Below are 27554 nucleotides of genomic sequence, written 5' to 3'. Positions count from 1 at the left end.
TCTAGTGTTTATTAAGTATAATTTATATAATTTCTATAACAGAGGCACAGGTTTGGTATTTTCCAAAGATAATACTTGATGTTATAATTCTTTTATCAGCATAAAGTAGTGTCTGTAAAAATAGCCAGTGAGTACTAATTCACAAGTGTATGTGATGTACATAGAAACCCTGTGAAAAGTATAAACCAGAGGAGATACAGTACAGCTCTAAGGCTTCTAAAAGTAAACCACCCTTCGGATTTGACAGAACTTAAAAAAAAAATTGCTTAAACATATGAATTTAAGACTTTACTTTATTCAGCAAAATCATTTATTTACAGTGGGGAATGCTGGTTTGATTGTGTCAATGAAAGGAACAAAAGTCCGACAGACAGTACCGCACTGCAGGTGCTTCTGTAGCAGGTGACCAACTGTTTCCTTACCTGTTGTCAGGAACGTCAGAGCCACAGCATCACAAGGACACTGCTCTAACAACACACCACAGGTCCAGTAAAACCCTGGCAATTTTGCAATGCAATTACCAACTTTTTCTTTTTTTATAAATGCATAAAAAAACAAAAAGTCAGCAAAACCAGCATTATGACGTAGTAAACAGAGTATAACTCCGAAGTCAGTGGTCAGTGAACACCTTACCAGACCAGCTAGTCACCAAATGACCTGCTCTTCAGCAGACCCAACCAGTACAGAATCCCAACAGGTGCAAAGTACACCACTTCTAGAAGATAGCAATGATCTGATAAGGACTTGACTTAATGGAGGAAAAGAGGGAAAAATAAAGGGATTTGCAGAGCATAGCCCCTATTAGAACAAGCTAACTTTCCAGATTTTCCAAATTAAAAAAAAAAAAAAACAAAACAAAAACAAAAAAACAAAAACAAAAAAAAATAAAAACAAAAAAACCACTTCAACATGAAGCTACAATACGAAGTTTTTTCATTTTTCTTTGCAAAAAGTTCAGAGTTTGCCATTCAATCCTGGGTTTTTAGTGAGAAGGACAGTTTTGGCCTGGACTTCCCCTTGCCCAGGATAATTTTTTGTTCTTCTTTTTGTTGACGCTGTCGTTCTTGTTCTAGTTTCATCCTTTCCTCATGAATCTTTCTTTGTTCTTCAACAATTCTCAATTGTTCTTCAGCCTGAAAGTTAAAGTACAGACAAGATCCGTCAGTCCTGTCTCTCAGTATCTCTCGCTAGCAGGTAATAACCTAAAAATCTATCTAAACATGCAGAGACCAGGAGAGGAACAATAACTGAGGGAAGAATTATTTAATTAATACTACATATTTCCTCTATTTCATTTATTAAAAATATTTTACAGACGTCATGCCTTGATCAAACTGGATTCTGTCTTGATATACCATGAAGATTAACAGTTACGTAAAGCCATGACACAGACTCAGTCCCAGGTATGGTATCTACTCAATTACTATACTTATAATCAGACATATACAAGAATTATAGCTAAAAATTCCCACTGTGCTTCTATATTAAGTCAACAGTGACCAAGAATTTAGCTAGGCAGCAGTGGATCTCTTGAATTCAAGGCCAGCAGTCTACAGAGAGTTCCAGGACAGCCAGGGCAACACAGAAAAATCCTGTCTGAAAAGATAAAATGAATTGTTCTAAGACCTGTTTTCTTGGAGAGAAATAAAATTAGCAAAGGTTTTGACCTAGCTGATTATAAAATGCTACCTAATTTCAAATCAGCAGCAGAGTTAATAGCACCTTCAATCTCAAGCAGGTGACTCACCACCTGCACGGCTCTATACAGCATTCCCGCCATCACCATGGAAAGTCAAGCTACTCTTCTCACCACTCTCCTACTAAATAAAACCTTCCCAAGAACCAACCCTTCCATCTCCTGGCTTCTCGTGAGTCTAACTTTACCCTTCTCCTAGAGGACATTAGGCAGCATTTAGCTGGTAATTCTGAATATTATGGTGGGAATGACACGCAAAGGGTAGAGGACAAGGATAATGCCATGACAGCCTGCACAACAAAGAATCCGCACCCGGAATCATAACAGTGTTGTTGGAAAGATTAGAAAGATAGGCTGTTTTAACCCTTGAATGTCTCCATCAGTTACCAGCACATGCTCCATTTTTTCCTGACTCTGACCTAAGCATGCAGTGTTGTCCTTTAACCCCTTCCATCTCCTTTCAAAGTTACATGTGCAGTCATTGCGTCTGCCTTATTTTACTTAAAGCTGTTTTAAAGATAGAAACCCCTCATCCACAGTGTCATACAAATCAGAATTCTCTGTTCATTATCACTCCTCTGGCCTAACAGTACTTTTTCAAGTAAAATGCAGTGTAGCTAGAAGTCGTCGGCAAAGGATGGAAATGACTATTGCTGTTATGGAACACAAAACGTGAAATTATGTCCTGTGGCTATCAAAATGGCAGTAGTGTTGAAGTGTGGGCCCGTAAGCATAGCTACAAGATGAAAATGGGAGGAACGTAGCAGCACTCAGGGTAGGCCAGATGCAAACTCCAGAGCAATGATGGCCACTGCATTCTCCGTCCTTCTAGGCAACTGCTGCAGTAGCCTGGCAAACCACGCACGCACTGAAGAGACCAGCAGCTCCCAAACTCTACAGACTTAGTATTTAAACTATTCCACCCTTTCTTTTTTTCCTTTTTTTTTTCCTTTTTTTTCTTTTTTTAATTAACTTGAGTATTTCTTGTATACATTTCGAGTGTTATTCCCTTTCCCCGTTTCCGGGCAAACATCCCCCTCCCTCCTCCCCTTCTTTATGGGTGCTCCCCTCCCCATCCTCCCCCCATTGCCGCCCTCCCCCCAACAGTCTAGTTCACTGGGGGTTCAGTCTTAGCAGGACCCAGGGCTTCCCCTTCCAGTGGTGCTCTTACTAGGATATTCATTGCTACCTATGAGGTTAGAGTCCAGGGTCAGTCCATGTATAGTCTTTAGGTAGTGGCTTAGTCCCTGGAAGCTCTGGTTGCTTGGCATTGTTGTTCATATGGGGTCTCGAGTCCCTTCAAGCTCTTCCAGTTCTTTTTCTGATTCCTTCAACGGGGGTCCTATTCTCAGTTCAGTGGTTTGCTGCTGGCATTCGCCTCTGTATTTGCTGTATTCTGGCTGTGTCTCTCAGGAGAGATCTACATCCGGCTCCTGTCGGTCTGCACTTCTTTGCTTCATCCATCTTGTCTAATTGGGTGGCTGTATATGTATGGGCCACATGTGGGGCAGGCTCTGAATGGGTGTTCCTTCTGTGTCTGTTTTAATCTTTGCCTTTCTATTCCCTGCCAAGGGTATTCTTGTTCCCCTTTTAAAGAAGGAGTATTCCACCCTTTCTTAAGCCCATCCTTTGAGGGTCAAGTTCTTTTCTCCCCTTTTCTAATTTTTAAGATCACATTTATTTATTTAGTACATAGGGGACACCACAGCACGGTTGAAGTCAGAAGAGTCCTATATGTTTACAGAAGTCAGTGCTTTCTTCCCATCACAAGGGTTCTGAACATCTAACAAACTCAGGCCATCAGGCTCCTTTACCCATCTTCTGGCCACTTCCTCTCATTTACTTGAGACAGGGTCTCATGCTGTAGGCCAGGCTGACCTCAAACTCATGGAATTGGATGGGAGCACTGTTAATGACTCCTAGGCTTTGTCCTGCCTGCTGTGCCCTGAAACAACCCATCAGCTGGCTCATGACCACCCTCTCACTCTTTGTAGAGGTATTTTCATCCCCACTGTCCCCACACTGGTTAAAGGGCACACACAATGTCTATGCACCTAAGATGCTGAGGCTGTTCACCCTGTACACCGTACTAAGACACCCCTCTGCCTTCAATTCCCCAGTGATCTCCATGGGAAAGACAATACAGCCGAACTTTCAAAATTACCACGCCCTGTGAGTGGTAAGAAAGCCACTAAAAACCTACCTACACCAAGTCATTCAAGTTGCTTGCTATCTTCCCTAGATTCACCAATGATCACAATATAAAAAGGGAGGTGGAGGGGAGATGGAACTATGGATAAAACCGCTGAGGAAAACTACAGTGCAGATTCTCAGAAACCACACATAAATGTCAAACAGGTGTTGCAGCAATACCTGCCAACAAGCTGCCTAGCTGACAAAGGGTGAGCTCCTAGTTCATCAGGTTAAATAGACGACATCCATGTTAACTTCAGACCTGAAACCTTCATGCTAACTATCCACATCAAATAAAGCACCTATTGGGGGTGCCAGCGCTAGAGACTGAGCCAAGGTGTATGTAGTAAAGCCTTTCCCCCCATGTGTGTTTGTATGCACTTGTGAAACCTCCAGCAGTTAACACCCAGACTCAATCCTACTTGAGTTGAGCCTAATAACCATTAGGATCTTGTGAATGAGTTGAAAAGAACAGCATTATTCCATGAAAACCCTTTAAAATCACAGATACAATTTTTAATTCCATCAATGTGTGACTGATATGCTGACTAAATGAAGAGCAGCTAGATTCAAAGCTACTTTATTAAAATTTACTCAACTACTTCAATTTCTGGGATTTTTTTTAATAAATGTATCTGTAAATGTGCAAAATTTATAAATATTATGTGTATACAAGCCAGGTCAGACTTGATGCTGTTCTCAATGACTTCTTTGCTCTGCCTTTGGGGCCACCTCTCAATGGGCCTGGTTAGGCCTGGAAGGCTGGGCTACCATAGCAAGCTAACAGGCCAAGGATATTCCTTGTCCTACCTACCCAGGCTGGGACTACAAGCCTGCGCTGAAGGATAGTGCTGGGGCTCAGCTCGGATCTTCACTTCAACAGCAAGCTCTCTGCTGACTGGGCCATGTTCCTTGACCCCCAGATTCATAATTGTACAAAGGTATCTACTTATAGTTTGGGGAAAAAAAAAACCATGAAGGCTAAATAATTTATAAAACACCTGTAAAACAATATTGAATACTTATGGAAAAACAGAACAGGGATGAAAGTGGTGGTGGAGAGATGGCTCAGCAGTTAAGAGTGGTGACTACTTTTCCAGAGGACCCGGTTTAGTTCCCAGTACCTACATGAAAGCCCACAACCACCTTTAACTCTAGTCCCAGAGAATCAGAGAAGTACTCAAAGACATAAATAGAATATTATTTAAAAGCAACAACAACAACAACAACAAAGAACTAGAGAGAGACTGTTCTGGGGTAAAGTGCTTGCTTTGCAAATATGAGAAGCTGAGCCCAGATCTCCAGCACCTGTGTGAGACGTTGGGTTCAGTAGGAGTGGAGTAAGAAGATCTCTGAGGCTCACTGGGCAGCCATAAGACACTGTCTACTTCTGGTCTCCTCGTGTCTGTGCCTGTGTGTATGCACTCATGCACATACACTTAAAATACAGAGAGTCAGTCAGTCAGTCAGTCAGTCAGTCAGTCTCTCTCTCTCTCTCATTTTTGTGTCTTATTTTTGTGTGATCAGGGGAAAATAAAACCATAATATATTTATATATGCTTGAACATGTATTTCAAGAACGCTGGAAAAACAAACTCACAATTTGAATGTCTCCTTTGAAGGTAGAGGATGGGAAGTGGATACATAAGGTTTAGAAGGAGGAACTTAACTGTGCTTAGTAACAAACTAAAAAAAAAAAAAAAAAAAAAAAAACAAAAAACCACAAACACACACACACACACACACACATACACACACACAAAGACTTTGAATGTGTGTGATCACATTACACAAGCAAAAACTCAGGAGCAAAAATTTTGCTTTAGAGAATCATACTGCACTGAGCTCAAGTCTTCGCTTCAACTAGTTCCCAGTCTAAGATGCCCTTATGAACTACCTCATCTTGGGATAACCTAGCAAGGGGATTAATCTCCAGCACTAGAAGCACAATTAGAAGCCTTTCCTTTTTCAGTGAATTAACACATAAGCAGCTAGCTTCTTCACATTCCTTGGCAAATGGGATCCTTAAACACAAATTAGGCGAGCTCACCTTTCTTAATACCAGGCTCCCCAGTGATGGAAAGTTAGTTTGCTATCTAGTCTATCTGTGAGCCACACCAATACCTTTACTTGCTATGTATTTTCCCAAGCCCTGACTTCCTCTAATTAACTTCCCAGCCCAGCTGACACAACTCATCTTCTCCCCTTCTTGTTCCCTGTATGATGAGAAAGAGTGTTTGAATGGGGAAGAAAAAAGCACAATACCCACCTTACCCACAGAGGATTATTCTGTGGACATCCTGTGAGGCCAAGATTAGGGCCTACAGTGCAGTCATTATGACCACTGTGTCTAGTTAGTATGCCTAGACCTCTGCACCCCACTGCCTTACAGTAGCTGGTGAAAAGAAGTCACAGAGCTAAAAGCACCTGTCTTAGTGCAGGTCCTGGCTGCTCTTCTGTACCATCCAGTTTATCAGAGCTGACCACACGACATAATCAACATTCTCTTTCTTGGACTGACCAAACTCTAACAATCTAAAGGAAGAAATACTTATTATTCGTAATGATTAAAGGGACAAGGACTGAAAACTGCACCAATAGGCACCATGTCTTCTAGATTTTAAACCCTCTAAAGCATACAACTTGGTTGGCTCTGCTACTTGTACTTCTAATTCTTTTCCCCCACTGGAATATATAATATGTAAATCTGGTTTTTTAACAAGGGAATGTTTAAAAAAGAAATTAGTACTATGCATAGAAAGGCACATCCAGCCTTTAAGGGGTCAAGACAAATGGATCTTGAATTCAAGGTCACCTTCAGCTACAAGACCCTGCCTCAACACATATAAACTAAAACTGTTTAAAATGTGATCTGTTGGTCAAACTTTTATACACTTTTCTCTAAGTTTTCATATACAAGACTAAAAAAAAAAACAAAACACAGGTGGGTGTGGGGCGCCAAGCCTATACACAGGCTAAGACACAAGCACCTCAATTATGCTGACCCTGATCTTCCTGAGGAAAATGTTCCCCTCTCCTCTAGAGCATTAGTCATACCATCTAAGTGAACCCATGCTCACTGCTTCTACAACCTTTTCTCCTAAATCAGTTTGAAACTTCAATTCTAGATACTTTAGTAGATTTTGGATTGCCTAAAATAAGGGTTTAATGTGGGATCTGAACATTCTCTCACAGCTTCAAAGACTTTGTTCTATAACACTGACAAGAAAAATGATGTCTTCAGGGTTTTCTTTTGACTTTATGTGCTAACATTTCACATTAAGGGCTGGAGAGATGGCTCAGTAGTGAAGAGTACTTGTGTGTTACTCTTGCAGAGGACTCAGGTTCAAATCCCAGTGACCATAGGATAGTTCACAACCTTATCAATTCAGTTCCTTCGATCTAAATAAAACCCTCTTCTGACCCCAGGCACCAAGCATACATGCAGTGCACACATATACATGCATATAAAAGTGAATAAATCAAATAAACATTTATTCATTTCCTTCTAAATGCCTGCAGGCTTCCTTCAAGGCCTAGAACTCCCCACACACTCATATTCAGAAGGTCTTTTCCATCTTGTTCCCTCTAGGCACCACTTGGCAAGTTTGCCCATTTATCAATTCTCTCTAAAGCATCTAACTGCTACTGTGTGGACAGAAGACCATCTTCTCACTTTGTTTCTCTTCAAGTCACTCTGTGCAATGTCAACACACGCACCGAGATCTGAACACCTGCTTTTTATACTATGTTTCCAACTATATTAACAGATGGTTAATCTGTGTTTTCTTCCCTGAACTCTCATATAGAAAACCCACCCCTCATCCTGATTTCTTAGTCACTTCATTTCATGCTAAATTACACAGCTGGTGTCATCTCCTGAGAGGAATGTACACAGCACTATTATGTACCCTAACTATTATTACCTACTCTAAAATGGCTAAGTGACATTTTAGCCTATATTCTCACACCTTAAAGGTGCCCTCTAATTGTGTGATTTCCTGTGTCTACTGTATAAAATGAGAGCAGCAGGTTCTCAGCCAGCATCTTTGGAGCAAAGTCAACTCTCCAGCCTCTGGCTAGAGTAAGAATCTGTTCCATCCAACACTTACCTGTAAGGCCACTATCACCAAATGTCTGTTCACCTCCCATTAACAGTCCCAGTGGACACAGTCTGCTGTCTGTTCTCAGCCGCACCGACCTGACTTTCCTGTTAACTTAATGGACTCAGGAACTAAGTGTCCTAGCCCCCTCTTGCAGCTATACCAAAACAATGAAGACTGGGTAAACGTAAAAAAGGATTTTATTTCTCGGTTCCAGAGGTCAGTATTCAAGATGCTGGCTATCCAGTGAGGAGCCTATGACTACATCACACTACATGACAGATGAGCATTGACTAAGAGAGAGTAAGGCGGACTCACAGCCTCAAGACCTAAGTAAATTACACTTTATAAAGTGCTTCAAAGAAACAAGCATTCAAACAACAGCAGTTTCTAACTAAGTCGCCACACTGGAACCCCCTTCCCCACCACTCCTTTCATTCCTAAGCATCACTGAGATGGTCTGGGACCTATGCAACACATGCAAAAAGCTGTCTAGAGGTAAAACCTTTCTACCGCAAGTTCTTCTGTGACTTTGCAAAATGCAATACTTTGGTTTTCGTGTTTGGCTTTGCAGGCATGTGTGTGCATTGTAAGTACTCAGTACCCACAGAGGTCAGAGAAGGTAGTGAATCCCTTAGGTCTGAAGTTACAGAGAACTTTAAATGGTCAGGAGTTGAACCTAGATCCTCTTCCAAGTACAAAACTGTTCTTGCCCACTGTACAACTATCCAGCCCTTCCCCTTCTGTGATTACCTTTTGCAATCAGGGTAGCCTGAGATTCTCCTAAATAACCAAGCGTGCTAGTTCCTTTTAAAGTCATTTTATTCTTCAGCCTCTTTTTTTGCTATTTCCTATGAGGGCTGAGAAGCCTTACCTCCTACACTTGGTTTAGAATCCCTGTGAGTTCTACCTTTCACACAGCTGTAGGACACAACTTAGCTAGCTAAGGTCTTCCCTCTAGTTTCAAATAACACATTTTTAACACTTCTGAGCACTAAAGAAGCACCTGTAAATAATTCACATTTCTATAGTCTTAAAAAACACCAACAACTGGGTTGGGGATTTAGCTCAGAGGTAGAACGCTTGCCTAGCAAGCACAAGGCCCTGGGTTCGGTCCCCAGCTCCGAAAAAAAGAAAAAAAAAAAAAAAAAAAAAGAAAGGAAAGGAAAAAAACCCACCAACAACTATGTATTTCCTATTATATGCCTCAAAATCTTCCAATTTCTGCACAATTCCAAAGGAAGCTTGATGCAAAACTTTATTCTAGAGTCTAAGTCAAAATGTGTTTTAGGGTTTTACTGCTCTGAACAGATACCATGACCAAGGCAACTCTTTTAAGGACAACATTTACAGGAGTAGCTGAAAGTTCTACATCTTTTCCAAAGGCAAATGGGAGAAGAGGTCTTCCAGGCAGCTAGGTTGAGGGTATTAAAGCCCATGCTCGCAGTAACCCATCTACTCTTAACAGGTCCACTCACAGTGACCCATCTACTCCAACAGGTCCCCACCCTCTAATATTGGCACTCCCTGGGCCAAGCATATACAAAACCATCATACTCCATACTCGTTGACCCCAAGAATCTTTATGTAGGTCATACCTACCCACAGCATAATAAATAATAGACTTAGTCCAATTTCCAAAGCCCCCGTAGTCTCGTCTACAGCAGTCTCAGCAATGTGTTAGAACCAAAGTTCAGGTCTCTACTGAGTGTCAACCAATCACTTAACTGTAATCCCCAAAGCAAGACAGGAGGAAACCAGCTGGGCAAAGTGCAAACTCTGCATCTCCAAGGCTGATGTCAAAGCAGTTTCAACTCCTTTTTCATCTGTGTTGACTGAAACAAACTGCTTTCTCCTGGGCTGGTTCCACTCCTTGTTAGCAGCTTTCCTCAGCAGATAGCCCACAGCTCTGGCATCTCAAAATTCTTGGGGTCTCAAAGGCAACTTTGATGTTCTAATGTCTGGGATCTACACATGATCTTCTGGGCTCCTCCAAAGGGCTGGCATCACTTCTCCAGTCCTGCCCTTTGTAGTACTCAAGCTCAGGTTGATCCACTCTCCGCTACTGCTGCTGTTCTTGGTGATCATTCTATGACACTGGCATCTCCAATACACTGGGGTCTTTCATTGCAACTAGGCTTCACCCTCTTACTGCCTCTTTTCATGGTGCCAAGCCTCAAATCCTTTGCATGACCCCTTCAGTCCTGGGCCGTCAACTCCAACTGATGTTGCACTTTCACCAAAAGCTTTCCCTGACCTCTCAGAGTGCCATCCTCAGCTGCTCTCCATGACCCATTTATGCCTTCAAAACCAGTTCTCCAGGGTGACTCTTACACATTACCAAGTTTATCTGCAGCAGGAGGTACAACCTTGGCTACATCTGGAACACAGCTTCTTTGTGCTCTCAGGAAATACCTCCCAGAAGATTTCATTCACCTCAGTTATGCTTTAATCACTGCTAATTTCTTAGCTCCAGCTAACCAGCATGAATTGTCCCAGTAGTCCCTTCTATTCTTGACTCTAAGGCCAGAGCCACATGGCCAAAGCTACTGAATTCTGCTGCTTGCTGGGGCTGGAACATGGCCCCTTTGTTCTACTACATTATTACCAGCTTTCTGTTTTCCAGCTCCTTTACTGCCTAAGCTTGTCTGTCCGGGAAATTGCTCTGTAGACTGACTTTGAACTCATGAGATCTGCATGCCTGTCTCCTAAGCACTGGGATTAAAGGTGTGATCCACCAAGCCCATACTTGCAGTTTTTCTTCACCTAGAACTTGCTCTGTTCTATGCTGGCCTTGAACTCAAAAATCTGCTTGGCTTTGCCTCCTGAAATTAAAGGCTTGTTCTACTATGCCTACACCTAAACTTTGCTGGGCAGGATCTTGCCCCAAGGTACTCCCTTAATTCAATTTAATACCCTTGAATATAGGATTTAGCTACATTTCAGTTCCTAGTGCCCCTTTTAATACTCAAACCATATGTTTAATATTTTTCCTTTCTAAGCTTGATATACTTGTTCAAAATTCTCTTCTTGAGACTTGTCCAGAGAACAAAGTCTGTTGGGCTTTTTTGAAACTTTCTTTGTTAAGGCATATAAATCTCTTTACCTTAGCCTCAGGTAGACTCTTCAGACAAGGGCAAAAGCAGCCATTCTTCACCAAAATATCACAAAAACAGTCTCTGGTTCACATATTAAATTTTTTCTCCTCTGAAACCTCTAGAACCAGTCTTCCACACTTCAAATCACCCGCAGAAACAATATCTTCCATATTCCTACTAGGATGGCCCATCAAGCCCCACTTAAAGCATTCCATGACTTTCCAAATCCAAAGTCTCAAAATCCACATTCTTCCAAATAAAAGCATGGTCAGGCCTATCACAACAATGCCCCAGTCCCTGGTACATTTGTGTTTTAGGGTTGTACTGCTGTGAGCAGACCCCACAACCAAGGCAGCTCTTATAAGGATAACATATATTTGGGGCTGGCTTGCAGGTTCAGAGATTCAGTCCAGTATCATCAAGGTGGGAGCATGGCAGCATCCAGACAAGTATAGTGAAGGAGGAGCTGAGAGGTCTACATCTTCATCTGAAGGCAGCTAGGAAGAGGGTCTTAAAAGTCCATGCCCACAGTGCACACGTACTCAGACTAGGTCTCCTAATGGTGCCCTAGATTAAACATATACAAACCATCCCAGCATGTTATCAGAAATGGGTTCTCTTGGAAGTGCCAGGAGGCCCTTGAATGCTTCTTGCTTCATTGCCTCCAGGGACATCTTCTAACCACATAAATCTTTAAATCCTCTTTTTCTAATGGAGATAAGATCTCCCTAATATATAGTTCTGGCTATCTTGGAATTGCTATGCATCACCATGGGCAGGTAAAAACATTTTGAAATCTCATTCTGCTATGTCCTTACTTCAGCTTCTCTGATATATGTCATGAAGTCAAAGACAAACCTCCCTCTACCTTACACTTAAAAGGACACATGTGATGATATATAAGAAATAACTGAGAGCCGTCTTGTTCTTATGATAACTCAACCACACGTGATGATATATAAGAAATAACTGAGAGCTGTCTCGTTGTTATGATAACTCAATCACACCAGCAAAAAGCACTCCTCGCTATTCTGGCCATAGAAAGCAACATCTAAACATTCTAAGAACTAGGTATGGGGTCATGTGCACTCAGAAGTAAAACAACAAAACCCTACATTTTCCTCAGAAGTCTTTTCATAGGTATCCATTGCAAAGTGACCGATAATTTCTATTTGAGTGCAAACATCTTTTGACTTTCAAACATGGGATTTCCAACTTCTCACACTGTGATAAACTCACAGAGTAAGAAAAAAACAAAAAGTGAAAGTGACTGAGGAAAACATGTAGTACATCCTTTGGTTTCCACTAGTGCATGCACATTCAAACACACAATAGAAACAAAATTCTGCATTAATAACTCAAACTATTTTAAGACAGCTGGTTGTCAATTCAAGATCAAAAACTAGGAGTGTACCTGCTTATCTGTGTCTTTCACTCTTAAGAGAAAGTACTGTGTACAAATGCAGTTTACTCATATAAAATTTACAAAATACATTTCTGGAAGCAGAATTTAAGGTTTGTGGTATATACCTACGCATTTAAGCATTTTTTGAACCTTGCATATTCCCAAAATAAACCCACAGCATCACCATGTAAATGTTTCCATCATTCTATATCTTACAATAAGTAATCAATAACAATCAATACAGAATATTTCCTAAAGAATAAAAAATTTAGCCAGGCGGTGGGCTCACGCCTTTAATCCCGACATTCTGGAGGCAGAGGCCAGAAGATCTTTAAGTTCAAGGCCAGCCTAGTCTACAGATAAGGTTCACAGACAGCCAGGGCCACACAGAGAAACCCTGTCTGAAAGGGAAAAACAAACAAGCAAGTAAACAAACAAAAAATCCCCAAACCATAAAAACTCATTTAATTTGGAACTGGACCTCACCAAGAGGAAAAAAGATTTCTTTTCTACAGATGTAGATCTATTTTCTAGAAACTACAGTAGTTAATTTATCATATCATATGTAGTTATATGAATGTTTCTAAGTTCTTATCAGGAAGCTGGTCTTTTCAATTTTCAAAATTGGTTACCCTTCCAGAACTGTAAGTTCAAGGTCCACTGTCTCCTCAGAGCACTTTCTTTCCTGGCCTGCCTCTTGTTCTCACACACATCCTTCTTGGCAGGCTGACTTACACACACAGACACATAGACACATAGACACACAGACACACACAGACAGACACACACACACAGAGACACACGCACAGACACACAGACACACAGACACACAGACACACAGACACACACACACACACACACACACACACACACACACACACACACACACACCCCACCTCCGGTCTATAACTATTCTCAGATTCCACATCCCTGACTTACCTCAATGCCTTGGCTGTTTTACTTCTTTACCCTCTTATGTGCCTTCTATCCAATGCCTAACTGAGAAGAGATATCTCGTGGGAGGCTCCTGGACACCACCCCACCACAATTAGGTCAATTATATCCTATTATCCACACCACTTAAAGATTCCTGGTTGTTAACTTTTCTTTCAATCAGCTGTCGCCTCAATAAATATGTTAAATGACTTACAAGAACATGATTCCTTATCTTCTTTCCAAGCGACTTTTGCCAACATAGGTTTTATAGGTTTTAGTGCATGGTCACCTCCTCAGCTACATTAGTTCCTATTTCTTTTTCTTACAGCATATAAACAAGCATATTCACTACATATTCCAGCAGGTACAGCTGCTGCTTCAACCAGACAAGCACCATAGTTGATGCAGCTGAGGACATTCCTGTGTTTGCAAGGACCTATTGCTTCCCCTTCCCTTCTCAGGTGCTTAATTTAATAGCTTCAGTGCCTTGTATCAGACATTCCAGTAAACAAAGAGCATCAAAGCACAAAGCACATAAAGGGTCAATGTTGAAAAAGCTTTAACTTGCCCCTGCCCTCATCATCATGTACAGTTCATCTTTGACTCTCCCATGAAGGACAGTCCACTTTCTACAAACAAAATTTTCCTCACCAGCCATTTCTAACATTATCACACTGACCATAAATGGGCTAGATATATCTAAAGTTTTCACCAAAGTCACCAGAAGTCCAGGTATTCTTCCACTGACTTTACTGTCATCATGTCATAAGAATGATGTCACTCCCTACAGTCTATGAGCAGACATCTATAACTGCACATCGACCCACAAAGAGAAAACAAGGCATTAGAAGGTCTACAGAAACCTGACTTCATGAACAGACTTAAAAAATGAAAACTCTCTCACACACACCCCCTCTCCCCACCCTACCCCCACTACCGACAACAAAGAAACTAGAGGAAACATATTCCTCATATGGATGACTAACAAGGGTAGACCCACACCAAGGTGAGACTATCTAAACCCATTCACAAGCCGAACCTAAAGCAGTCCTCATAGAAATAGTTCACAATCATATTTCTTTTCTGAAATGTCTTTTCGTCACAAACCAGACTTATTTACCCTTTCAAAGTTCAACCTCCCAAATCTGAAATAAAATGTCCCCTTTCTTCCACCTGCAGTAGGACACTCCATGCATGCTCTAGTACTAAATACCCTTCTGAACAGTCAGTGTTTACGGAGAATCAACCTGCTCTTCCCCCTAAACGTATGTCTCAGCAGCAAATATGTCTCTTGATCTTGTTATTTCTACTGCATTCAATTCAGACTTCTCTAGAATCTCTCTTGGGTTGTTCGTACACTCACAGGCTTGTTATCTTTCTTGGGGTTTTGAACTACTTACATTCAGGCTCTCCTTGTATTGGCCGGTTTTAGTTTTTAATTGATCTACATTTTACACTATGAAATAGTAAATTATTCTCTGTACTTCTGTTTAGATTATAAATTCAGAAGAAGTAAAATATGTGAGTTGGTATTAGCATACCTGGAATTCTAGCACATAGGAAGTAGAGCAGAAGGATCAGGAATTCAAGGTCAGCCCAAGATATATAAGACCTAAGGTTGGGGGCGGGGGGTGGGGTGGGGGATGATGGACTGTTCTTTGATCAAATGTACAGTCTTCCTTCTGTCTAATGATGGAGTGCTTCTGTGTCAGCTATCAAAAGAACCTGGGTGTTTTGCTTTTTTCCCCCTGATGGTTTCCAGGCCTAAGAAAGGTTAATAAGGTTAAGACTGAGTGAGATACTAGGAACAGAGTAGTATATCTCCCTCCAGGAAATGTTTTAAAGCACTGAAAATGTCATAACTCTCTCCAAAACTCAACCTCAAAGTCCTTAAAGTAGCCTCCTCAAGTTTGCCTGATGACTCAGTACAAATCCAATCAGTCTGGAAGACCCCACATGACACCTCCCAAAAGCACAGGACTCACCAGTTTGGCCTGTGCTTCTGCGATTTTCCGGTTATTTTCTTCTAATATCCGCTCCAGTTCCTCACGCTTTGCTCTCTCTTCCTCCTAAAGGGGAGGACATGTTACAATGTTAGAAAAATAAAGTGTTTCCCTCTACAGCAAATATTTACTAATCCTCCTCTCAATTCTGTTGATCTGACTTACAGGGTAGCTTTACAGCTACCTTTCTGTCTGACAAATGATAAACTGTGCAGCCACTAAACAGTTGGTTTCTAACACTAGATTTAAATCATCCCTCCCAGTCCAAAACAGCAACCGACTAAACCCTCCCTAGTAGTCTCCGGGCAATTATTACTAATACTTTAATATCACACAAATCAACAAGGACAACTACAAAACTGGATAGTATTTACCAAATTAAAAATATATATAAAATATAAATAAAGTGAATATTTGTCTCACCAATTATGGATACCTACGTATTCTTTACCTATACTCCTTTAATCAGCATTAAAAGTTGAGTATTTACTGTCTTGTCCAGTGTCCTGCAGAGTGTGCTCCTCGGCTGCCATACGCGCCAGCTTCCTCTTTAAATGATTTGTACTGTTAGCTTGGCAATACCTGCATCCGCAGCTCAACCATTTATAAAGAAACAACATACAAGGAAGGCTGAGCTGAGGAATGCAGAGGTTTATGGTAAGAAGGAACAAAAAATGTAATTCATCATTCCTAAGGCAAACAATTAATAAGAAAAATACATTTACTGTTAGTGGAAAATACAAATGGTAATCCGTACTAAGGACTGCTTCCATGGGGCATGGACTGAACATCAGATGTTGACAATCACTAAAGGCAGCTTATACTGTTCATCTACAATCTGCACTGAAATTCAGGAATCCGGGGGATGCACAGTCAGGAAATAAAACTCTGTCATTTCTTTTCTTGGAGAATTTAATGAAGTTTTATAATGCAAGCTATATGAAGATTGCTTGATGGTTTGGGCAGTGTTCAGATCACAGCAGACATACTCAAATGATTTTAGTATTTGGAAAGACTTATCAGAGGATTGTGTCCGTGTTAAAAAAAATGTTAATATGAAACAAAAAGCAAATGAAGAGAAAAAAATCTTGCTATGATTAATAACTCGCTACAAGATAGCACAATTACTCCAAAAATATCTCCATTATTAAGGGCATTGATATAAATAAAAATACCATACACTGAATTTTAGTCTGTGAAACCAACTACAGACAGGTCTATGTAGTTAAGACAGGACAAGGGAAATGCACTGTACAAGCAAAGCTTACTAGAAAGCAGAGACTTAACACAATGTCAACTTGTCCACAGTAACGCCAGGATGAAAAATGACAGTAAGTCATGTGTTTAAGCCGAATATTTACAAATTTATGTCCAAGAAAACATTAACTACAGATTCCCTGTGTCACACAAATGGGATCTGTGTATTTATTAACAAACTGTGAATGGACACTCAGGGCTGGGAAGCGATCAGCCCTGAATGCTTCTGTGACTTTCGCCACACTTTACGATCCTGGAGTAATCAGTGCAAACAAGCCATAAAGCTTCAGTAGCAAATTACTGTCTCACAGAAAGACATTTTCAACTTCTGCTCCAGCTGCTGATAAAACAAATCATGTGTTTAGCTTGACTCCAGACAAGGACAACCTGTTCCTTCAAAACTCTCTAGAGAAAAAAAGGAGTTGTTAGTAGGTACTTTAAAAAAATAAAAATAAATAAAAAAAGATGAACAATCTGGACATTTTTCCTTAAAAGATTCCTTGAAACACATTAGGAGAATGGAGGGCCTTATAATCAGAATGCTAGAATTAGTCCACTGTGTTGAAAGGATCAAGGGAGGGGATGAAGGATAACAGAAGGAAAGGAATAGTGAGAAAACCTACGTACAAAAGCAGGTGCTGTCACTCAGTGTCGGGCCCTGCTCTCTGTAATCTGACTGAGGGCAAAAGCCTCTCACAGTCTAGGTAGCAGTGATAACAGAGAAGAAAGTGCAACCGCAGGAGGATCTGTAGCCTTTTCCCTTTACCACGCCCTGGTCCCCCACCCTCCCAAAAAAGAATGTAGTCCTGCAGCCATGGCAAAAGTTTCAAACACTTCTCAAATACGTAAGCCAGTTCCATTGATCAAAAATATCCTTGAATAAGTTTTAAGAGAGTAACTTTTAAGTACCAGTCAGCACTTCTGGCTAAAATTATCTTTCGCAGCAGCCACGTAAGTTTAGGTGAGAAAGGAATTAGGTAGTTGCATTCCATCTCGCTCTGCACTGAGCAGGGCGCAGCTACACTGAAAGTTTTGCCATGGACTGTCTCTACTTTCCAAACGACCGAGCGTTACCTCTCTAGCTTTTTGTGCTGCAAGCTCAGCTTGTCTCTGTCGCTCGAGTTCTTCGAGCAACTGCTTTTCCATGATGCGTTTGGCTTCTTCAACCCTTCGGAGAACTTCTCGCTCAATTTCATCCTTCCTTTTCTCCAATTCTTCTTCTACCCTTTTTGCTACCAATTCTTCTACTCTTCGTGCTGTTTCTTCCTCAATGAGTTTTTCTTCTATTTCCTGCTGCCGACTAGCAAATAAAAGTAGAAAAGACAACTTAATATTTTAAAGAACATAAGAATTAAAACTAACTTTAAGCCTACTAAATCAAAGTGTCTCATTTCTTATATCCTTAATAATTATACAGCTTATTTTCACATCACATTAAAAAAAAAAAAAAAAACAGAAGCCAGGATAATACAGAAATTCAAATGAAGATAAAAATCTTGGGGGTGGGATCCAGACATTCTAAATAGCGTAGTTAGCACAAAACAAGAACCTGAATTATTAGATTTAGGAACCATAAACCTGAAACAGCAATCAGCTTCTGCTAGAGTCAATGATGATCTTAAGTCACTCTATCCAAGGTTGAGCTGTAGAAAGACGCATTCACTTTCCCTACTCCTTACATAAAGGGCAGACAACAGAGAGACTACCCAGTCAACAGCACTGTGGCCTTTACCTCCTTGAACATGTTTTTTAAGTTGTTCTAGAGGCCAGAATAGAAAGGTAAAAATATATTATCAAAGCTAAATAAAGTATATTACTATTCTCATTATTTTAATCCCACTCAAATAGTGTGCTTATAGACTGGAAATAAAATTTTCTCTAAAAACATCTATCAAAAGACTATCATGGAAAAATTGCACATTTTGATTTGGTCCCATACATCTATTTTGAGGTTGGTAAGAGGAAAAACCTGAAATGATTTTCCATTTTTATTTGGTTAGATGTTAAATGATAGTATTTTGGATACTATATAACTGGAAGCATGTTAATGCTACACTGATCTTTTAAATATAGCTACTAGCAAATATTAAGATACCATTTTGATCATATCATGTTTCTACCTAGCACTGGGCTAACCAGTATTTTGTACAGAATGAACAAATTTAAAGGTTCTTAACGATACATCTAAAACCAAAAGAGGCCAATTTACTAACACTTCCCCCCAAACTATCAAATTAACAAAACAAAAATAACTTACAACTTTCACCTTTAGAATCTATCTGACATAAATATGTAGGAGAATCATTCAACTTTGTGACCCTTAAGCACTCTGATACATTGTGACTCAATTCCTACCCAAGGGCTTTCAGCTCAACCCATCATTTCAGTCTCTACACTTTCCTCTCTCTCTTTACCAGAGAGAAAAAAAAGACAGAACATCTAAGTCTGGTTTTCCTCAAGGTCCTAGTTATTTCCAACACTGTGAGGACTTATTTGTATCTTTAATATTTCCTTCCCAACTACAATTTTCCAACAGAATATGAAAACCTAAGGTTTAACCCCCCCCCACTTCCTATGGGATAAAGAACTAATTAGCATAAGCCTTTTGTCAATAGCCACGTGGTAAGAATCAGCAGATATCCTCTAAAGGACAGTGACTAGAGATCTCTACTCAGTGGCAATCAATACAGAATAGTTCTGTCTACCGAAAGGGAAAAAGAAGATGAAATGAGACCTTAGACTGCACTATGGGCTACACAAGGATAGTAACAAAGACACACCACTGCGTACACACAAACTTTCAGTTACTTCTATAACATCAGTTAAATGTAGTAAAGCCTAAGGAACTCAGCTTCATATCTTCAAAAACTCAACTCATCAGGGTGAGGTGGAGCAGAGTGCAAAGTACAGAGGGAATAATGCAGCTTCCATCAAGATTCAGGTGAGAGAGAGGCTAGAAGAGGGAGCCAGGGAGCAAATAAAAGCCCTAGGAGAGCTCATCAGCAAGACACAAAGCTCTCACTCACTTTAACAAGAATTGGTGAAAGTGCAAAAGACTCACTCCTTCTTGGGGCAGTCAAGCCATCCCTAAGCAATACAGCAAGAGCCAAAGCAGCTTTAACTGTCAGCTCTGGCAGTCTTCATTCCCAGTGATCACACCAACCAGAGGGCAGATGACTGGCATGAGTTTCTGAACGAAGGTGTCAAGGTTATCTAACTGCAGCTCAGAGACTTTAGTCTACAGCAGTGCAGGATAGGAACTGGCAGCCCCCTTTTTCAATAGGGCTGCTGGTCTCCCTTTGTTCCTGGGGGAATTGCAAGGCACCCCAGCATGCCTCTGATAGCCTCATTTATGCACCCTAAATGAGGAGTGGGAAAGGTCAGGGCTTCTCAGCACTGCTACAAGCCTCACAGAACATAACTTTGATTGTTATTCTCAATAAGATTAAAAAAGCATCTTCAGGATCCAGAGATAAATACTGAATCTCTTTCAAGAATCTGTGGCAAAAAAAAAAAAAAAGGTAAAGTCCATATTATCTTATTCCCTTTCTACATAAAGTTCAGAAAACAAGCAGGCACATAGACTATCAATTTAAGTACTAGTGCATCTTCACTGCTGGCCAAAGTTAACGGGAAACTAACAATACCACCACCATCAGGCCAACCCTTCCATTAAACCAACAATCTTTCTCCAAAAGGGAGCCAAAGCAATTCTGGTCGTGACCTTACAGAAAGATTCACAAGGATTCTCTGAAGCCTATCCTCAGGAGCTGCTGCTCTCAGTGCCAGGATGCCCTGTTCACTGGTTCCTTGGGAAAGGGGAGGGGAGGTTGCTCTTCCTTGCCTTTCTCTAATCTTTGTCTCGACTCATCTGATGAGCACAGAGCTTTGCTGAGAATCTCCTAGGACAAGTTACTGAATCAAGATCAAGGTTTTATCAAGTGGCACCAGGTCCTCATTTCCTCACGTATTTCAAAGATGGTAACTGATTAAATAAACCAAACCAGGGATGGCACAGTTCTTTGGTAATGCTAAGTGAGGCCATGGCTTGCTATGCAGAACTGATGCTGTATTTTAAGGCATCCTTAAAACAAGGGAACTCAGCTCTTGGAACATCCAAGACTTGCAGTAATTACTAGTAAACACTAATTACTTCATACCTAACAAGGTACTAAACACTGGGCCTACCTGGTGTTCATGTAGCATCCCATTATTTAAAACTCCTGATTCTGAGGTAAGTTAGTCACTTTAATGAACAAGATGAATGTTGCGGTGACATAATGAACCTTAACAGACCCTAAAGCCAATGGGCTTCAATCTTTTGCTGCCCAGCAGTTTCTTCCAGGACAAAGATGAGGCAAGGATGGAAAGAGAACCAATACCACAGTGAGTGAAAGAGGTCTTTGTGCTTGCTCCATCATTGTCTTAAAAGCTCTAAGTTCCAAAAATACAGATTCATAGAGTAAAACGAGCTCTGCTTATTTTCCTAAGAATCATGAGTTCCAGTTCATCTGGGATACTCACTCAGGCTCCTGATTTGTAATTGAGATAACATTAAGAATTGAAAACTCACACGCCACTAACTGGAGGAAATTCCTAGGCCAATGGTATGTTTTGAACAGGTTGTTTGCTACCTATTTTTTCCAGCAATTAATACGACTTAAAAGAATACCTAAGAAATGTTAATATTGGTATAGTACTTGGATGAGGGATCACGACACTTGGCCAAGACCCTAGGACAAGAGGAAGATCTGATTCAATTTTAAGCCATGCGAATTAGCTCAAAAATGTGAATAAATGTAAAGGTCTGCCTTTTAATTATGTTATTGAATTACTTTAATGAACTAAGATTATAATTACTGGATTCCTTCTTGAATTATTCAGCAGGCTATGCCTGCAAGCATGGTCAGTTATACTCAGTAACACTGACTGACCCACTCTCACGCCAAGCACTAAGTACTTGATAGCATCTCCAATCTTCATGATAAAATGGGACTCCATTTCAGACAAACTCAGATGATTTACTTAAGGCCTCGGGATTATACTAGTCTCCAATTATCAAGGCAATTAACTAGTTCAACCCAACAGATGATTCTTGTTTTACTTTGTCTTCAATCTAGCCCCAGACTCCATGAAACCGTCCCAGGCACTCATATACATATGCCATTAGTGTTGCCATGTTCCACCCTGGGCTTTTCACTGCAAACACACATTCCCCAGGTTCAGTCCTGGAACCACCTGCTCTTCCCTCTTTACATAGTCCCCACAGCTTCTATCTATTCCCCAGGTACATCATCCAAGTAAAGCCCTGTCACCACCTCAGTCAGCTCAACGTTTTTATATACAGAACCAGAACCTAGGTGTGCCAAGGGCAGACTCTGCTTTTCCCTCTCAACTACACTGCTTGGCAGGCTGGCCTCATTTTAGGCAACAGAAAGCAAAGAATGGTAAGTTGCAGCAACAACACTACAAACATGACAGCTAACTCCGATGCTTTGCCTGTGACCTACACTCAACTGTATGGACCCCAAATACTTTTTCAGTCAGCTCCTTTTCCATTCCAACAACTGCTCTTGACCATTCCCTCTACTTACCTTCCTTCCATTCTGTTCTCTGAGAGACTCAGGAAGACAGCTTACTCCTTTGGTCCACATATACACTACAGGTCTGACAGCCTCACCATCTCCTACCCTTCATTCTTGGCAAGTTCCTCACAACTAAATTTACTACTGTATTATTACCTATCAAATGACTGAACTAGACCACAATGTCAGAAGGAGCAAATCAATCATCTATCAACTACACCTACTATAGCTCCTGGAACTTATTAAAGGCTCAGTAAATACTAGCAACTAGCTGAACGAACAAGCCAACAAGTATCTGTAAACAGACAAACTACTTGCCCTCATTCCCAAGGCTCCAAGATCATTGTGTTCTCAGTGTATTCTCTGCAGGACATCAGACCACATTGGAGCAGTGTCTAATGGACACGCAGAATCTAGTACTAACACCACATTGGAGCAGTGTCTAATGGGCACTCAGAATCTAGTACTAACATTGCTGCCAGAATTTCCTTTCCCTAGTGGCATCATTTCATCCTATGCTGCCCATGTGCAGCGTGATGATTCTAATGAGTACATCAAGTTTCCTTTGTTTCCACGTGGAGAATTGTCTCAACTGTCACCCACATCTTTTTCTATGTTCTACCAGACTACAGACTTGTTCCAGACCCTAACAGGATTCTGTGTGGCCAAGGTGTACTGAGAAATAATCTGGTAACGGTACAAGTCAAAGCTCCAGTTCTACTTACAGAATTAGCTGTGCTCAATCCCTTACTCCTAGGGACTTCTGGAAAACCTGCCTACCACAAAATCTGCCATCTACTTTTTACAGAAAATAGAAACCCCCTACACAAGTCATATACCCGGACTACCCAGTTCCTGCTTCATAACCACTTACTCAAGTCAGTTGAGAACTCCGGAAAAGATGGCTGGCTTAACAGGGAACACATGTTTAGTATTATTGCTCCACGTGGCGGGGGCAATGAGCACATCTAAAAGGAAAAGGTACTTCACAACGTACAAGTTGACTCTGGTTGGGTCATCAACACCTACTTTTACATGGAAAGACTCCTCAGTCAAAACCACGTGATCTTTACCCAAATTTCAAGTTAAGTCCCCTGACGGTAACTGGTTTTGCCCAATGTGAAAATTTCGGTTTTGGGTACTCCGAAACTAGAAGCATTTATGCAGGCAACAGCAGGATCAAGTATGCTCACTACCGAGACTGAGGCTAAGACAAAAAGCGGGGTCGAAGGCACCCCAGGTGTCCACTGGAAGTTGTGCATCTGTCTTTGTACGACTGAATAAAAGGAGGTTCAGGAAGAGCCCACACTGAAGCAAGGCGCACAACCCTGCGGACACCCTCACAGGTACCCTCCACTCCAACGCCCCAGGCCCAGAGATGCGCAGCCCCGCCAACCTCCCGCCTCGCGCCCTCAACTCCGACTTCCGGGCCGGCGCTCCCGCCCCACCAGCCCCAAGCGCACCCTCGCGCCTCCAGTCGCGCGCCCCTCACATTTTTCGCTGTCGCTCGAACTCCGCCTTCTTCTCCTCCTCCTCCCGTTTCTGCTTCTCGTCCAGGCTGCTGCGCTTGCTCACCGTGCGCCCGAAGATGTCGATGCGGTCGGGCGGGGACGAGGCGCGCTCCCGCTCGCGCCGGGATGCCGCCGCGTTGGTGGAGCGCGAGCGGGAGCGCGACTCCCGCCGCCGGTTCCGTTTGCTCTCCCGGGACTTGGAGCGCTTCCGCACCCGCTCCTTGTCCCGCGAGCGCGAGCGCGAGCGGCTGCGCTTCTTGTTGTGCTTGGAGCTCTTGGTGTGCTTAGAGCGGGACGAGCTCCGGCTCCGCGACCGGCCCATCCTCGCGCCGTGCGGCGCCCGCCGCCTGTCGCCCGCTGCCCGCCGCAGGCCGCCCCTCGCCGCTGGGAAGCGCGGCCCCCAGCCCGCGGACCCTCCGCCTCGCCCCAAGCGCACCCGCCACGCACACGGCCGCCTCCGCCGCGAAGGCCTAGCAGGCCTGGCCCGGAGTCCCTAAGATGGCAGCTGTGGCAGCACCGGCCGCCCTTCCCACAATGCCCCGCGCCGAGCGTGCCGGCACGAGCCCCGCCCCCGGCGACGTCGCCTAGGCGGGTCGGCGAATGTGACCGAACACGCTCGGCTCTTTCCGCCACCGCGTGGAAACTAAAGCCAAGAGTCCTGGCCTTTCGCTACTACCCCCACAAGACCCACAAAAACCTTAGGAGTTAGAAGATATTAATGATGAACCTTGGCTGAAAGACAATACGGTCCGAGTAATTGGTAAAGTCGTGTTGTTTACTTAGCCAGCATTAAGAATATATCAATTGTGAGCCGGCTATGCCCATAATCCTAGCTCTTAGAAGACCGAGACAGGAAGATCAGTTGTTCATGGTCAGCCTTGGCTATTAGTAAGTTGGAGGCCACATGGGGATACATACATAGATACATACATAGATACATACATAGATACATACATACATACATACACACCAACACGCATACCAACCACTAAATTAGAACAATTCCCAGCGGAGTCCCAAGTTATCTTAGGAATGTATATGACAGAGCCAATGTTAAATACTTTTAATAAAGATTTGTTTGAAAGTTTCCATAATTTTGGATTTTCAAGAAATTCAAGGCCAGCCTGGGCTACACAATGAGCTCAGAGCCTAGTCTCAGAGAGCAATGGCTCTCTTTAAAGACATTGAAATGAAAAATGGGTTACGGCCTATCTCGTTGAGTCTTTTAGCTTTTGAGCTGCTATAACAAAATACTAATAACTCATTATTTTATACCCAAGAGAGAGTTGTTTCCCACAGTTCTGGGGGCTGAGAAATCTATTAAGTAGTGGGGGGTCTGTTTGTGCTAAGGGTTCTGTCTGAGCTTGTAGCAGGAGGCCTTAGGAGGGGAGAAAGAATACAAGAATGCATAAGGGCTCCCTTTTAAACATCTTAAGAACACTAGGCCAAAAAGCCCCAACCAAACAAAAATCACACACACACACACACACTAGACCCATTTTTTTTTTAAACCAAAGCCCCAGGGTTTACTCTCCTCCCCCAAAGGGCCCCATTTTTTTAATGCTGACACATTGCATATTAGGTCCAATTCAAGAATTTTGGAGGAAGGGTTCTTCCGGAGGTTCCAAGGCAGCCTGAAGCAGCATGGATTCCACTCTGCCTTGTGTGTGTGTGTGTGTGTGTGTGTGTGTGTGTGTGTGTGTGTAGGTTTTTTGTTGTTGTTTTTGTTTTGTTTTTTGAGACAACAGTTCTCTCTGCAGCTCTGGACAGCTCTGTGGCTATCATGGAATTAGCTCTGTAGTCCAGTCTGACCTGGAACTCAGAGATCTGCCTGCCTCTGCCTCCCAAATGCTGGGATTAAAGACATGCACCTTCACCACCCTAGCCTCTTTTTTTCTTTTTATGTGTGTGTAGTGCTGGGGATATAACCCAAGGTCTTGAGCACCGTAGGCAAGTGCCTTGCTTCTGTACTACATCCCAGCCACAGGACACCTTCTTATGAGAATCGGGTATTGTTTTCCTCCATGCTCCAGTGTGCCCTGGTCTTCATGACATCTGCAGACATCCCATCCTGTGTTTCAAGCTAGATAGGAGTTTGAGGGTAACACCCCCATCCCCCATCAGACTTGCAGTACCTTAGCAGTCTGCCAGTCACCTTAGTAATATTCTGTCTTGCCAAAAATTGCTCCTTGAGAGAGGCAGAGCCTCCTGATCTGCCTTTCAGCTAGTGAACCCATGTCAGGCCTAGTACCTGGTACTCGGGGAGCATTTGGCTAACATCATGAGTCAGTAAATAAATACAACAATTTTGTTTGGCCTCCATAGGAACATAAAACAGCTTTCTAGAAAATTTAAAATGACAGAACTTTGCACACTTTCAACCCAGAGTAAGCCACTTTCATCACAGCTCTGGCCATCGAATCTGGAGAACTCTAACTTCCAAAAACTACCTTTTGATTCAGTCTAAAACCGATCTTTTCTGAACAATACAAACAGCCTTTCCTTAAAGACAAACGGCCATCATTCTTCGTCTGAAACTAAGGTTGGGAGGGGCCAATATGATCCGAGGTTAATTATTCAAGACAAAAGAAAGCTCTCCTGTGCCCGCAGGAAGAAACTAACAGAAAATCTTTTACTAAGGAAAAGGCAAAAAGCACACACAGGTATGAGACACAGGGATCTGGGACCATGCTGTTCAAATGGCAGAGAAAAAAGGCCAGTAAAAGCTGTTGACACTACCAGGTTGAAAGGCACAGGACTTCCTTCCCAAAAGCTCGTTTGAATTGCACAGGATCACAAGACAGTGACAATATGGTAGCATGGGTTGATCTCTGAGAGCTGGGACAAGTAACCTGTCTAAAGTCAAGGCCAAATCTAGAGCATCAGAAAATGTAAACTTAATAAGAGAGGGCTTTTGTTTGTTTAATGGATTGTTTTCAGCAGCTACCTGGGAGTAGAGTGAAGGTACACGAAAGACCACTGCAGCACTGAGAAGCCCTGGCCAGGTCATATGCACCAATTCCACCAGTTAGGGAAAAAGAGGTCCTTCCCAAGACAGTATGTCTTGAAGCCCTGGGTGCCAAGAAGAAGGAGAGTTGGGATAGCAAATATGAGAAGGTTGGAGTAGGAGGCTGGCCAGCGCTACGGACACCAGGAAGAGAGGTGAACTTAACGAAAAGTCTGAGAGCAAACACATTCTCACTCCTCCTTGTATTCAAAGGAGCTCAGCTCACGGATGAGGAAAGGAAAAGACCACAAAGGGTCAATGTGTGGTCTCATCACAGGAGTCAAGAGTGCTTCAGAGAACCTTATTTGAAGCACATAAGGAAGGGGTTGTCTCTGTAAGCAGCCATATCCTGAACACAAAAGATAGGACATTTCTGGACCCTCCCCTGTGGCTCAGGGGCACCTGGTTTGAGTCTAAGTCCACTCTGCTAACAGAAAGGCTCTCGAAGGATAGACAGCTCAATAGCCTTTACTTCTCCCTTTTCTAGCCCTCTCTATAGAGATATTTTCCTTCCCTCTGGAAACCTCCTTTCACAATTCTTTGCCAAGTCACTTCCTTAGAAACTCTCCTGTGTTGGTTTTACTAAGGGAGCCTTTATTTCTCCAGTGCATGTGGACAGTCACCTGGCTGGATGCAAAATTCTCGATTATGGAGTTTTCCCATTTCAAAACTTTGTATGTTTCCCTCCACCCGTCTTGGTTTCTGGCTGACCAGCAGTCCCCTGTGCTGGCCTTGTCTTCTTGCTCAATGGGCAAAGTGT

General features: G+C 42.3%; 1 protein-coding gene across 2 annotated transcripts; it reads right to left on the bottom strand.

Moving 5' to 3' along the window:
* Positions 1-275: 275 nt before the first annotated feature.
* Arglu1 (arginine and glutamate rich 1) lies at positions 276-24323 on the bottom strand. 2 transcript variants are annotated; one of them, XR_015639373.1, is made up of 4 exons: positions 23769-24323; positions 15925-17991; positions 15417-15500; positions 276-1133 (listed from the first exon to the last, which is right to left on the bottom strand). XR_015639373.1 is itself a non-coding variant. In NM_001024972.2 (4 exon segments), coding segments are annotated over 4 exon segments (816 nt in total). In that variant the 5' UTR covers positions 24110-24318; the 3' UTR covers positions 276-968.
* Positions 24324-27554: the final 3231 nt, after the last annotated feature.

Source organism: Rattus norvegicus, chromosome 16, assembly GCF_021556685.1.
Source record: "Rattus norvegicus strain SHRSP/BbbUtx chromosome 16, alternate assembly SHRSP_T2T, whole genome shotgun sequence".
NCBI classification, from domain to species: Eukaryota; Metazoa; Chordata; class Mammalia; order Rodentia; family Muridae; genus Rattus; species Rattus norvegicus.
This window is presented reverse-complemented; position numbering and strand designations above follow the sequence as displayed.